We start from the raw sequence: 14,423 nt of genomic DNA on the forward strand, positions 1-14,423 counted from the left end.
CCGGCAGAGAGTGGACCTACTAGTTATACTATGGTGAAACCGGGCCATAGCGTATTATTTAAAATCTTACTTGGGTTTGAAAGATAGGCAGGCATATCAAACTTCCCACCATGCAATTCGAGCATGTGTTGTTTTTCTGCACGTTGAGATAAGAATTGTGCGAATAAAGTGCGAGAGTAAACCAAAATTTTCTCATAAGCCAGTGTTTCCTGCTTGTCGAGTTGCACCATTACTTCCTCGACAGACTTGTCGGGTAAATTTTCTAAATCACCTTTTGCCATCAGTTCTTCTTTAGTTCTTCGCAACATCACTGTCTTCATGACCGTCGCCAATCTTTGTTGGCCCGCAACGTTTTTATTGTCTACCCATCGTTTCCACATACGTAGATTATCGAACGGTGAACATTTGAGAAACTTTAAAATAGCATACAAGTCTAATTCCTTATTTTGTATAGGCGTGCCAGTGAGGGCCCATCGTTTTCTGGCTTTCAGTCCGCAGACCGCTTCGGACGCTTGACTCTTGTGATTTCTTACTATGTGAGCCTCATCGAGTATAACTCTCTTCCAATCGATCTGCAAAGAAATTGCAATTTCCAATCACACTAAAAACTCAGGATAAATGACAATATTATACATTCGTCAAATTAAAGTTTCTATTCATTGGTTTACTCATTGTACAAATGATATTTGCGAGCTTTTGTGTACCTTGTACAATGTTGAATTGTCTTTATGTTCGCGAGACAGTATGTTGTACGTCGTGATAACCATATCATTTTTCGCCAATCTTTTTGGAATGTTCTCACGCTTGCTGCCGTGATACACTTCAACAGATAATAAACCGCGTTTGCACCTGTTCTGCACTTCTTTTTCCCACTGCGATAATAACGACGCGGGACAAACAATTAGAGTACCACCTTTCTGATCTGCGGATCGTTAACCACATATACAACATAATCAATAAATACAAGAAAAAGGAAGGCAGTAAGAACCGACGCAGGATGTTAGATGCGGAATAAAAAAGTTTAATGTATAATAACATTCATTATAGAGTCAAACGTTTCAATCAATTAATGTGATTCTTTGCAATGACATATATACATATATATATATAGATATATATATATATATATATATATATATATAATATTGATTGTATCAAAACGTTAATTATTAAATGTAATAAAATAATCAATAAATTTCTTGTACCAAGTACATTTACATCACAATTGTCACAATTGATGCCAAAATGCAGTATGATTTCAATGACTTGAAGTTAAGAAAAGAAAACAAATTATTTTACAAAACTACAGAATAGCAAAAAGTTTTTTTTCTACTAGATTATATAAAATGTTCACATGCGTAAAACTTTTACGTACATAAAGATTTATTCTTGCTAGTCCATTTGTCGTCATCGTCATCATCATCACTTTCACTATTGTATTTCTTAGTAAGAGTGGTCATAATTAAAGCTATCATGGTCAGTGTTTTACCCAAGCCCATATCATCCGCTAGAATCCAAGACAACTCGATGAAATACCATTTGACAATAATAAAAATTAGTGATAAATTATGAAGTATGATTAATTATAAAATTAATTAAATTGATTATAAATTAATACTTAATAGAGAAAAGTCCTTTATCATGCAATAGGATCCTAATATGGGATAGCGCGATGTCTGTTAAATTAATAGACATTATCAATTGATTCCACCATGAATTTATTGCGCTTGGATAGAAATTTGTTTAGTGGGAAATTGATTGTTAGATTGTGTAATCGTTGCGAAAAAAGATTTGTGATTTACATTGAAAACCTGCTATCTCGTATTAGAACCCTATCCTATAATAGAGGACTTTCCTCTATGATTAAGAATTATTACAGATTGTTAGTTTACATTTACCTAAAACGCCACCGGCTGGTTTTTTCTGTTCCCTCCACAGAAGCCATGCAAGAGCGTGCTGTTGATGAGGCAATAACTGCACCTTCAGTCCCCTGGGATCTGCTGCTTTTTCATTGTCCGATGGACGATCTACGAGCGATCCGTGTAAATCTTCCAATCTTTCAACTGTTAAAGCGAGCTCTTGTTCGTATGTCGCTTGTGCTTTTTCGCCAAGTTCATTCAAGTGGAAAGATGTGGTAGGTTTTTTTGGTATACTGTCGATATTCAAGTATGGATCGTACGTATAACCCGAGTGCGGCTTATCTTTCAATTGTGATATTTCTTTCGTCAGGCTCGATTTTTCTGTTACTTGAGCTCCTCGACTACTAGAAGGCATCAATGGAGTATTTTCTAATTTGAGTGTCAATCTCGTGATTTCTTCTTCATTCTGCAATATGGATTCTTGCAGTTTTTCTCCTTTATCGGGCAATAATTCGACATGCACTCCGGTGAGTAATCGCTAGAAACACATTACACATACATATACACAGGGTTGGGAAGTAACTCGTTAGTTGAAACAAAGTTACAGTTACAGTTACTTTTTTTGGTAACTCTAACTTAACTTCGTTACTTTCTTTCCATCGAGGACTCCATTCTGTACTAGACTACCGACAACTATCATGTTTTTCTATCAGGTGTTTTACATGATAGAAAAGTTGCGCAAATGCCTTTATCGACGCTTTACCATTCAAATGCATATTTCATATTTTTATTTTTATTGCAAGAAAGTAACAGCAAAGTAACGATTCGTTACTTTTTTAGTAAATGTATGTAGTTACATTTTTAGCAAAAACTGCAACTGTAACTAGACACTTTTATAAAGTAATTTTTTCAACCATGCATATATACATATATGTTTTAGCTATATACATAGAGGAAAGTCCTCTGTTATGAGATGGGTTTCTAATATGAGATAGCAGGTTTTCAATACCCAAATTCAATCACAAATCTTCTTTCGCAACGAAAATTACACAAACAATGAATTTTCCACGAAACAGGTTTCACTCCAAGGGCAATAAATTCACGGTGGAGTCAACAGATGATGCCTATTAATTTAACAGATACACCCGCTACCTCATATTAGGTGCCTGTCTCATAATAGGGGACTTTCCTGTACATGTGACACACACCACCGAACCCGTCTACATTATTTCATCAGCGATTAAATATATCTCATATTTACTTTCAACTTAAGGGACTCAGTTTTAAGCTTCTCTATTTTGCAAACCGCTAGTGCTCTTTCCTGCGCTGCTACTGGATCCACATTTCCACCGATGCTTTGTCTCGCGAAAGACATTACAAGCTCTGACTCGCTGACTTGTCCGGAACTAGTAGAATCTGTAAAACTAGTAGAATCTGTAAAACTAGTAGAATCTGTAAAAAAAATATTGCATATAGACGATATTCAGTGCATTGTACTGCGTATAAAAATGTTTATCAATCCAAAATTATAAAATCTGTACATTTGATATAAATAGTTACCTGAATCAAGGTCAATCGCAGGTGCGTCGTGAGAGGGTTTATCTTCCACGTCTGCTCTTTTGTAGTCATTATCTTGCTCATCTAAACTATCAGTATCAGTCGAATTCACGTTAGTAATAGAGTCACTAGAGGAATCAACCTTTAATCCTTTTATGTTTTCCTTGGTGTTATTGTGACTAATGTCTTTTCTTTTTGTACCCTTGGTTACAATCGGTGATGATGAAAGGGAAGAATCTATATAAAACAACAAAGATAACAGAGATCATGTAAAATATGTACGTGGAAAAATGCAAGTGAGTCAAAATTTTAAAATATTATTTTAGCAACACATGTTCGAAGTACACAGTATTTCTATAATACATGATACCATAGTTTTATATGCAATTTAGTCTTTACCTGTATCAGAATCATTGACATCCTTTAATGAATGATATTTTTCATCATCATCATCATCGATTTCGCTATTATCGTCGTCATCATCAACTGGTTCGTAATCACTGTCAACAAAATCTATTGTCTTGTTCGTTTTATTAGTTCTTGCTTTGGGTACGTGAATTGGTGTAGTGTCATCATTGGTTTCCTCACAATCACTGTCAGAATCTATTACATTATACTCTTTACGAGGTTTTCTTTTTACTGTTTTGGATAGCTGAATCGGCGTATTGTCATTGGCCTGCTCGTAATCGGAATCTATCTTGTTATACTTTTTACCAGTTTTCTTCGGCAGACGAATTGGCGTATCATCATCATCATCATCTAATTTGTCCCTATATAAAAGTGTTTGTTAACAAGTGTTTCTTTCGATTAATATTTGTATTTTAATTTAGTTTAATTTTAGTAATTTAAATTACAATGTGAACGCCTTTATTTTTTAAGGACCCGACGCAGGTGGAGGTGGCCACTTGAATTATCCTGCGAATAGCCAGGACTCGAACCTGAGACCTCCCTCAATCCGTGACGGGTGTCCTAGGTGTACGGTGTGCGGATTCCCATGACAATTCAAGTGGCCACCTCCATCTGCGCCAGGTCCTTAAAAAATAAAGGCGTTTACATTGTAACTTGATTTGTATCCTGAAAGGACCGAGTTGAAAATTTAGTTGCTTAATAATTTAACACATAATTACGATAAATGGTACAATGTGATAAATATATAAAAAGAAAAAGGATGGGGAACTTATTATTAATTTAATAAAAATTTATAACTGTACTGAAAAAAATGTAAATGCAAAGACGTAAAAATGCGCGGACAAAGTAGATTGCAAGAGCAGTAAGAATATGCGTAACGTTCGTGTATTTATTGAGGATTCAAATAAATAACGCAAGAAAGCTGTAAAAATTTCAGTTGGAGATCCACGGTATAATTTCCAAGGGCAATATATAAATGTAAGAACACGAAGAATTGCTGGAACAATACGTTGCAAGAGTGGGGAAAGTAAATATACGTAAAGTCCTCTACGTTCTCTATTATGAGATAGGATCTTAATATGAGATAGCAGGGTTTCTGTTAAATTAATAGGCATCATTTACTCAGTAATGGCGTTTCCTATCTACCATACAAATATCGAACATTTTTTTTGGAACACCCTGTACAAGAATGACCCGTGGAATATTCCAGATATTCTTTGAAGAATATTCTTCAAACGTTCACGTGAGCGTCTGGTGCTGTCTGAATGCTCACTTTCTCGGCGTCACGTTGTTCGACACGTCGGTGATATCCTCGTCGCTTTCGTCGATGATGACATGCTCCTCGTCCTCTCTAGAATTCGCGACGTCGTTGTCGTTGTCGTTGTCGTTGTCGCTGTCGGAGATCACGAAGGAACCGCCGTCGAGCCTGCTGGAGTCACGCCACCGCGTGAAACTGCCTTCCATCTCCTCGCTCGAACACGATCAGTTAAAAGGCGTAACGTGAACAAGTGGACAATAAACGAAACAAAAAGCCGCGTGCCGTTCGCCCTCTCGTCCGTCCAGGCCTGGTACCATTAACCGTTGAAACGTTGCACGAGTGTGACTTACGCAAATCGCCAGAAATCAGCACGAACTCGTCGCACGGTCTCGTCCCACGATTCCCACGTGAGACAACGGACTACCGTCGAGTCTTTAAATCCGCTGCCAACGGCAGAGCGGCACTAGGGGATTTGTTAAGGCGCCTCGATGCAAGAGTCGAATCGCTCGATGTATCGCCGCGGCGCGCCGCTGACGATTTCCTCGCGGCGCCGATCGCGACGCGAATTCAAAACTGTTTGAATCGATCTCACGCAATCAGTTGATCACACGATTGATTTTAGCTACGCCTGGGGAGTCAATTCTGTATCTCTTACAATATAGTGAAAATGCTAAAAGTGAGCGCGGCTCTGCCTCTTTCTGAGGGCACGGTTAGGAGACAAAGCTGTTTACTTTTAATATCTTCACTGTAAGATACAGAAGTGACCCCCTGACTGTGTGGAATTATGAAATTCTTCTGACGAGTACATAATTTCATCGAAAATATTTAAAGAACATTATATTCTATATAAAAATATAGAACTATTGTTATTGTAACTGTAAAAAAATATAGAACAATACATATTAATAATTTGAGGCGATTTTTGACGACTGTTTGGTACACACGTACACCAAAGTATACCGGAGTGTACACTCAGCGTCACATGAATGCCTTTACACCTGAAGAAAAACGCTAAAGATATCCAATAGAAAAATTTATTTTAATAAAATGAATTTTTCAGATGTAAAAGCATTCGTAACGCCGAGTGTACACCCCGGTACACTTTGGTATATGCACCAAATAATCGCCAAAGATCGCCTATAGAGTGATAACATGTAGTTCTATCTTTTTGTTGCCCAGTGCAGCGAACTCTTGCACTAGTTACAATTAAAAAAAAGCATTGATACCAGCTATTTCACAATAAAGAACACTTTAGTGCAGATTTCTTGTGCTTGTGCAGCCAGGAATAAAAAATAAATCTTGTTTGATATCCCTGGTAAAAATTCCGTTAGAAACGGATAGAACATATATGTATGCATTAAATTCTATCTGTTTCTGACTGTTCTACTATGCGTTTTCGCAGAATTTAATGCATGTTCTATCCGTTTCTAACGGAATTTTTACCAGGGATATTATTAAAGATATCGTCCTACTGGATCAACGCGGATTTGGAACTTGGACACAATATGCTTGACGGACATATATATCGATATCATTAACTATAAACTTTTTTATCAGCAACATAAATAATTGGGCTTTAATGCAGTATTGCCTTTGTGATTTATTATTGCGTACACATAACAAAATGTAATAGAATATTAACTACAACGTAGTAACAAACAGAAATTGATACTTTATTGTATCTTAATTTAATGAATCTACCACTTAAATAAAATAAAATAACTTTTAGAGCAACATATAGCATACAAAATCATGTTTAAAAAAATATTAATCCTCTATAGCCTAAAGTGACTTTAAAATAAACGCTTAATTTGTCCTATTTTGCATAGTCGCAAAAATGTCACTTTAACACGTTATTGGCTTGAGAGAACTCACAAAATAATAACAAATAATACGTAATATACATCGAAGAGTTAGATTAGAATCATATATTAAATATGTAGATTAATAAACTTAATAAAAAAAATAATATACCGTCCATAGAGGAGTTACATAGCGGTACATCTGTTTTATTTAATACAACGCGCACGCGTTTGTTATGAAAACTGTTGTGAAGGAATATCACTTAAACTTTTAAACTATAGAACAATATAGAACAATATCTATACTCAAAATGTTTTGCATTATGATTAATAATAGAATTAAAGCATGTTCTATCGTCATTGATTTAATTCTATTATTGCAAGATGAAACAAATCAGAAGCCGAATAGCGACTTCAGATCGTTCAGCGTAAGCTTCGTAGCCGCGTTGCTTCTGTCACCGCTCAACACGTTCCGTGCTATCTCAAGTTTTCGCTCTTGCAACTCTCTAACGCGCTCTTCTATCGTATCAACGCAAATAAACCTGAAACGCAAAGACATGAAAATAAACTTTGCAAGGGATGTATGCGCATAGAAATCAACAACGGTACACTAACTTGTAGATGTAGACATTCTTGGTTTGACCAAAACGATAAATCCTATCTTGCGCCTGCGTCTCTAACTGTGGATTCCAATGAATGTCGAATAACAACAAATGATTGCCGCCTACCAAGTTTAATCCCACCCCGCCAGCAGTGAGCGAGAGCAACAGAATTCTCGGGCCGGAATGTTGGCTGTTAAAAGAATCCACTACATCCTGAAAGAAAAGATGTAATTTTATGTTTTTCCGTAACAAGATAAAATCGAGAGATAAACCCATAGACTTATGCATGGTGGGCCGTAGCTTAGTCTATGGGTAAACCGCTGCCCAAAATCATGAACACCAATGCCTACTAATGCCCAGTTGGCATTACTTTATCTTATTTATCTCGTTTTATCTTATTTTATCTTTATAATACCCCAAGCAAAGCCTAATACCCAAACTAATGTCACAAAACCCTCAGCGGTTTACTCCCCGGATAAAATACGATAAAAGTAATTGCAGTATTGATATCCATAATCCATACTTGTCGATCTTTAATGGCGACACCTCCTGTAAACTTGCTATAAGTAGCGCCTTTTATCAAGGACAAGCGCGACGCTATGACATCTAGTAGCTTAGCCCATTGTGAAACAATGATGAGCTTGTCATCATCCTTTTGTAAAATTTTTTGAACTATGTGGAGCAGCACCTTCATCTGAATCATTATACATTATACATTGCATTAATCACATAAAAACGACAAAGTCTTTCAGATTATACAAATACCACTTGCCTTAGAACTACTGCGATCGTCGTCGAACACGGAATTGTCAGAGGTGAGTATATCTCCGAGTATTTTCTTATCAATACCTTCTTCCTGGCTAAGTAGTAGATTCGCCACTGTTCTCGGATCGAAGCCGAGGTCTTTCTCTTTCGCGTAATCGTTACTGTTGCGTTGCATGTTCTTCACATGGGCGAAGAAATCGGCATCCTCCATTTCCATATCCATTATTCCGCTTTGCTTCACGTCTTCCTGATCCAGCATCGCGCGGATCAATGCCGGATGGCAGCATACCTGACGCAGTCGTAGGAGGAGTACCAAAATCTCATATGTCTTTACGTTGGTATGCATCTGCAGCAATTTGCTTTGTGCCTTTGTCAACGGACTTGCCTTGGCTTGGAAAAAGAATGTTAGAATAAATGTCGACGCATTTCGGTGATCGCGTAAACGCACAAGACTCATCGTATTATTTGAAATCTTACCAGAGTTGAAAAAATGGGTAGGCTTACTGTACGTCCCACTGTACGTCCCACTATACGCCCCGCCGTAAGAAGTGTAAGAACCGCTGCGTTGCTTCTCCTCGCGTTGAGCTAAGAATTGCGCGAACAAAGTGCGGGAGTACTTTAAAATTTTCTGGTACACTAATTGTTCCTCATCATCGAGGTACACTTTCACTTCCTGGATAGACTTATCAGGTAAATTTTCTATCTCGCCTTTCGCCATCAATTCTTCTTTAGTTCTCCGCAACATCAGCGTCTTCATGACCGTCGCCAATCTTTGATGGCCCGCTTTGTCCTTCTTATCAACCCAACGTTTCCACACGCGTATATCGTCAAACGGCGAGCACCGGAGAAACTTCAGGATAGAGTATAAATCCAACTCCTTATTTTGTATAGGCGTGCCGGTGAGACACCATCGTTTGTTTGCTGACAGTTTACAGACCGCCTCGAACCCTTGACTCTTAGGATTCCTTATTATATGAGCTTCGTCGAGTATAACTCTCTCCCAGTGGATCTGCAAGGAAATTTCAATTATAGATGTGCATTACAGGCATTGATCAGATTAAAATTTGTTTACTTGCGTACTCTGTCAAACGTTTACAAGCTCTAGTATACCTTGTACAATGTAGAACTGAATTTATATTCACGAGTTAATATGTGATACGTTGTGATGACTATATTATTCTTTGTCAATTTCGTGCTGACGCTCTGTCGGTTATTGCCGTGGTACATCTCGACGGATAGTAGACCGCGTTCACATCTATTCCAAACTTCGTTTTTCCACTGTGCCAGCAAGGACGCGGGACAAACAACAAGAGTACCACCTTTGGGATCTGTGTAATGTTAATCACGTTATTTAACGTAACTGTGTCAATTCATTGCGTTTAATACATTTATATCACAATTGTTATAACTGATACTACATACAGTATCGTAATTTTATTTAAAGCAAAAAAAAAAAGAATACAAACAACTTAGAAAAGTACAGACGGACGAGAATTGTTTTCTACCGGGTTCTATAAAATTCTATCAAACTCTTACATACATGAAGGTTTATTCTTGTTAATCCATTTGTCTTTATCGTTACTTTCTTCTTTATCGTTACTATCATCAGGAATATTCTTATAAAGATCGGTCACAATCAAAGATATCATAGTCAGCGTCTTGCCCAAGCCCATGTCGTCGGCTACAATCGAAAACAACTTGATTAAATACGTTTTTGCCCAATTGACAATACAAAAGTAACGCTACTTTATTTAATATTGATGTAATTAACATTGCATAAATTGCTATCATTTGTAAATGTTCACCTAAAACGCCACCGCATGGTTTCTGGTTCTCCCTCCACAGAAGCCATGCGAGAGCGTGCCGTTGGTGCGGCATCAACTCCACATTCAATCCCATCGGGTCTTCTACCTTTACATTCTCCGACGGACAAGCTACGAGCGATCCGTGCAGATTTAGTAATCCTTCAATCGTTAAAACACGATCTTTGTTATTTGCGGCTCGCGCACTTTCTAGTTTCTTAAACCAGGAACGTCTGGGTCTCGTTAGCATATCGTCAAAATATGAATACGAGTCGTCTGTGGAATCGTCATCCGAGTAATTCGGGTCTGAGTAATCTTGAAAATCTGAGAACTCTAGATCCTCTAGATCCGAGTAATCTGAGGACACGTTGAAAGACTGGGATTTTTGTGCGAAATGCGAAGTGTGCACTACTACTTCCTGGCTTACGTTCGAGATACTACAGGATCCTGAACTACTGGATAGCGAAAGTAAAGGAGTGTTCTCCATTTCGCGTGTTAACGTGCAGATCCCTGCTTCTTGGCGCATGCAATTTTCTAGTCTCTGTCTTTTCTCGAACAAATATTGGATATTTTCTCCAGTGAATGGTCGCTAAAAACACGTTTCGCATATGATTTAGCCACACATACATCGGATATGACATACGTCTGTTTACATTACTTAATATTCCATCGGCAATTAAACGTATCTCATATTTACTTTAATCGTGATAGAATCACTTTTACACTGGTCTAATTTGGAAATCTCAGTTGCTCTGTTCCGTGCTACTGCCGGATTCACATTTTCAATATCTTCAATTGCAAAAGACGTTGCGAACTCAGATTCGCTGTTTTGTTCAAAATCTGTAGAAAATACATAGCTATTACATCGACAAAAAAATATTAGACGTGAATTAACTCCGACTTCGGCTCAAGCTGCTTGTTCTTTTTTTCTAGTTCTGAGAATTAAAAAAAATTGATAAAAAGTAACGACCGAGATCGAAGTTAACCAAGATTAAAATCTATACATTTGACTTGAAGATACCTAAATCGAGGTCCACAGTCACTGGTTCGTCGTCAAACGCTTTACCTTTTGCACTTGCTGGTTTGTAGTTGGTATTACTTTGTCCGTACGAATGATCAATGTTAACAAAATCCGTGTTAAGAATCTCACTAGAAGAATTGGGTCTTAATTCTTGTATGCCTTCCCTGGTATTGTCACGGGAAACATATTTTCTTCTTGTATCCTCGGTTTCGTTCAGTGAACCGGAAGAACCTATATAATAGAAAAATAATAGAAATAAAAGTCTACATAAAACGAACGAGTAAAAATCTTATATTTTAGCAACGGATGTCTAAAATATACCGCCCCGCAATGTTACATGTCACAGCGGTACCACGCGAATCTTTATTCAAAGCATATTGTTCACCTAAACCAGAAGTCTTATTGAGGTCAGTAACTGCACGATACTTTGCGCTATTATCTTCATCGTCGTCGGTCCCTTCATCACTGTTATCCATTACATTATACCTCCCGCTATTTATATGTCTGGCCAGACGCAGGATTGGCGTGTCGTCGTCACTGAATTTGTCCCTATAAAAAATTTACAAGAACATGTTCATTAACACTTACATTTTAATAATTTGCAATTAATTTTATTAATTTACAATTTTATTCTCAACATGTAATTACAGCAAATGGCAGGTGTGCGAGAAGAGAATAAGGGGGAAAAAGAAGAGAAAATGTAATATAAATTTTGAACTGTATTTAAAAAATGCAACGTAAATGCACGTGTGTACAAACGTGCAGATAAAATAGGATTACAAGAGCGCTACAAATATATATGTAAAGTCCCTTATTTTGAGACAGCGGAGTTTCTACTAAATTAATAGGCGTCGTCTGTTGGTTCCACCGTGAACTTATTGCCCTTGGAGTGAAATCCGTTTGGTGGAATATATAATAGTAAACGGCGACGACAATCTTTCTGCTCGGGCCCTTAGGTAGTACGCGAAAGCGGAATCGGCGGATCGCCAGTCACAGGACCGTTTCGACGGAATTTCCGAAAGGGCTCTATCAGAACGAGCTCGCGATTGACGATCCGCTAATTCCGTGGGACGTCGCCCTTACCGTCCAGGGCCTAAATTCCGTACACGATTACCGACGACCATCGATACGTTAACGACGTTTGCGCAGCTTTTCTATAATGTAGAAAAAGCTGCGCAAACGTCGTTAACGTATCGATGGTCGTCGGTAATCGTGTACGGAATTTAGGCCCTGCGTAACCTTCGCTGTCGCGAAAAAAAAAGTCCCCCCCCCCCGTAATCGCAGCCGCCGATCGTCCGCGGTTTCCTTTTTCTCGGACCAACATAAAGATGGACAAGTACGAATTATCGAGGATTTCGAGCCTCGACGAGACGAACGGCGGCTCCGTCGAAAAGATGCTCACTTTTCCGACGTCATATTGTTCGACATGTCAGCATCGTTGTCGTTGCTCTCGTCGGTGACGTTACACTTTCCGAGCTCTCTCGAGCTGCCGGCGACGTCATCCTCGCTGTCGATTCCGCGATCGCTGTCGAGCGGCCGGTGGCGCGGTGAAACGTGCCGCTCCGTGAAACTCCGTTCCATTTCTTGGCTCGATCTGTCCGACGCAGGCTGCAAAGAAACAATAATTCGTGTGACACGAACGTTATACCGCTAACAATGTTGACGGAAGTCGCGCGCTGTTTGTACCTTTCCGCTCCCCCTTTTCCTCTCCCGCCGCGCTCTCTTGCGCGCGAACCTGCACGAACACGTACGCGGAGCTGGTAGACCGAGAGACGCGAAACTCCTCACCACTCTTCCCCCGCGCTCGACACACACTGACACACACTACGCAGTACGCATCAGTACGCATGCGGCGGTGCCCGACGTCCGGTCGAGTCCGGTGTCCGGTGGTGGGGGATTCTACGTCCCTGCATCTGACAACACGGCTCGCACGCGCACCCCCGGGAGCTCGATTACTTTCCGTATCTTTTCTTCTAGCAAAAGCTCGTAAAAATGAAAAATTTCATTGAATATTAAATTCTTTAACGAAATGTTTCGCTTCTTACGAGTTCACGCTAGAAGGAAAGATTCGTTACCCCAAGTAGAACAAGATGTTAATCACAAAAACGTCAGTGTGACATTGAAATGATGGATTTTAAGTCATAAAATGATCGTCATCAAGATTTACTTTGCAATAACTGATTTTTGACATGCTGTTTTATGATATTCGTGATGTGTATAATAACATATTATTACAGATTACAAGATCAGTCGTATGTCAATCGCAACCGTCGGTCGCGCCGAGCGCGTGGCACGGCTAATATTATGATTCGCGGAAAGGACACACTTCTAGCGGGAATCCACGAGGATTCCACGGGAAATGTTAAGGCCATTCTACAATTGCGTAAACGTGGTTGTTATCGGTTGTACAGTGTTGTAAAACACAGTTTTAAACTAGCATCTCCGATTGTAAAGCCCGTTGTAAAAGATGGCTGAACTTCATCTTTCACGACTACAACGATGTAGGACGTAAAAGCTAACCAATCATTCACTTCAATTACGACGTATCTTACTCTATTGTATATTACTTTGATGTACAACACTTACTACTACTTCTACTCCTACAACTCAACAACTACGTTTACAGAATTGTAGAATGACCTTTAGCCGAGGATTTCCCCCTCACGTAACCGCGATCGGTGCCCCCTTTCCGCGCGGGGCCACCGAATTTTAGTATATATAAGGGGCGATTTCGGAGCGAAGAGCGCTCTCGTTCGCGATCGCTCCTCTGAGCTTTACCGATCTAATCAGCAAGTAAGCACTCAGTCGCGGGAATTGGCCCTCCGACGGACTTAGCCGCAGCGCCGATACAAGGCGTCGGACTTAGCCGCGAGGGCGAATTCTCGCGAAGGAACTTTAGCCGCGAGGGTCGGCTCGCGCTCAGGACTTAGCCGCAGCGCCGATCCAAGGCGTCGGACTTAGCCCCAGTGAGCCCACTCTCGCGCGCGTCTCAGCCGCGTGAACAACTTGGTTTCGCCGGAGTCTGCACAGCCTTCTGCCCTCAGGCTCCGCCGAACCGCGAGAGCCGCCGCTTTTCCTTCACTCGGCGCTAATAATTGTAATTTCTTTTGTTCTCTTTATTATCTCGACACAGAAACAAGCACAAGTGTAAGTGACAGTGCGAAGTCCGAATAAACTCTATATCGGTGCTAACCAGACAATTGCTATTATTTCGCGCCTACACCCGCGGCTAATCTCCATGTGTCGTGCTGTGCAAAATAGTGTTGTGCCCCCGTGAAGTGTCCCCGATCGTCCTCATTCCCTCGGCGAGCCCCCAGCCTCCACGAGACCCTCTGCACCTGTCCGGATC

General features: G+C 39.7%; 2 protein-coding genes across 4 annotated transcripts in view; both read right to left on the reverse strand.

The window, feature by feature from the left end:
• Positions 1-5,501, reverse strand: part of LOC105561054 (transcription termination factor 2) — an 8,913-nt gene extending 3,412 nt beyond the window's left edge. Inside the window, exons 1-8 of one of the 2 annotated variants that reach the window (XM_012010706.1) lie at positions 5,098-5,501; positions 3,816-4,186; positions 3,420-3,653; positions 3,121-3,293; positions 1,899-2,397; positions 1,376-1,507; positions 705-922; positions 71-572 (exon numbers count right to left, since the gene is read on the reverse strand). In XM_012010706.1, coding sequence (XP_011866096.1) covers positions 71-572; positions 705-922; positions 1,376-1,507; positions 1,899-2,397; positions 3,121-3,293; positions 3,420-3,653; positions 3,816-4,186; positions 5,098-5,288 — 2,320 coding nt within the window. In that variant the 5' untranslated portion in view covers positions 5,289-5,501. Of the gene's footprint in view, positions 1-70; positions 573-704; positions 923-1,375; positions 1,508-1,898; positions 2,398-3,120; positions 3,312-3,419; positions 3,654-3,815; positions 4,187-5,097 lie in introns of both variants that reach the window. The other variant, XM_012010705.1, reaches the window with a different exon arrangement.
• A 1,583-nt stretch (positions 5,502-7,084) lies between these two features.
• LOC105561056 (transcription termination factor 2-like) lies at positions 7,085-12,898 on the reverse strand. Of its 2 annotated transcripts, none has more exons than XM_012010708.1 (13): positions 12,761-12,898; positions 12,477-12,682; positions 11,460-11,623; positions 11,120-11,305; positions 10,751-10,893; positions 10,057-10,642; positions 9,792-9,932; positions 9,362-9,579; positions 8,729-9,260; positions 8,259-8,641; positions 8,010-8,180; positions 7,500-7,699; positions 7,085-7,426 (listed from the first exon to the last, which is right to left on the reverse strand). In XM_012010708.1, exons 2-13 carry the CDS (start codon positions 12,653-12,655, stop codon positions 7,279-7,281), a joined length of 3,051 nt encoding a protein of 1,016 aa, XP_011866098.1. In that variant the 5' UTR covers positions 12,656-12,682; positions 12,761-12,898; the 3' UTR covers positions 7,085-7,278. The 2 variants fall into 2 exon arrangements, with proteins under 2 accessions (XP_011866098.1, XP_011866097.1); XM_012010707.1 differs by having other exon boundaries at positions 11,075-11,305.
• Positions 12,899-14,423: the final 1,525 nt, after the last annotated feature.

The sequence above is a fragment of the Vollenhovia emeryi genome, unplaced genomic scaffold (genome assembly GCF_000949405.1).
Source record: "Vollenhovia emeryi isolate VEMERY1.0 unplaced genomic scaffold, V.emery_V1.0 DF939213.1, whole genome shotgun sequence".
In the NCBI taxonomy this organism is placed as follows: Eukaryota; Metazoa; Arthropoda; class Insecta; order Hymenoptera; family Formicidae; genus Vollenhovia; species Vollenhovia emeryi.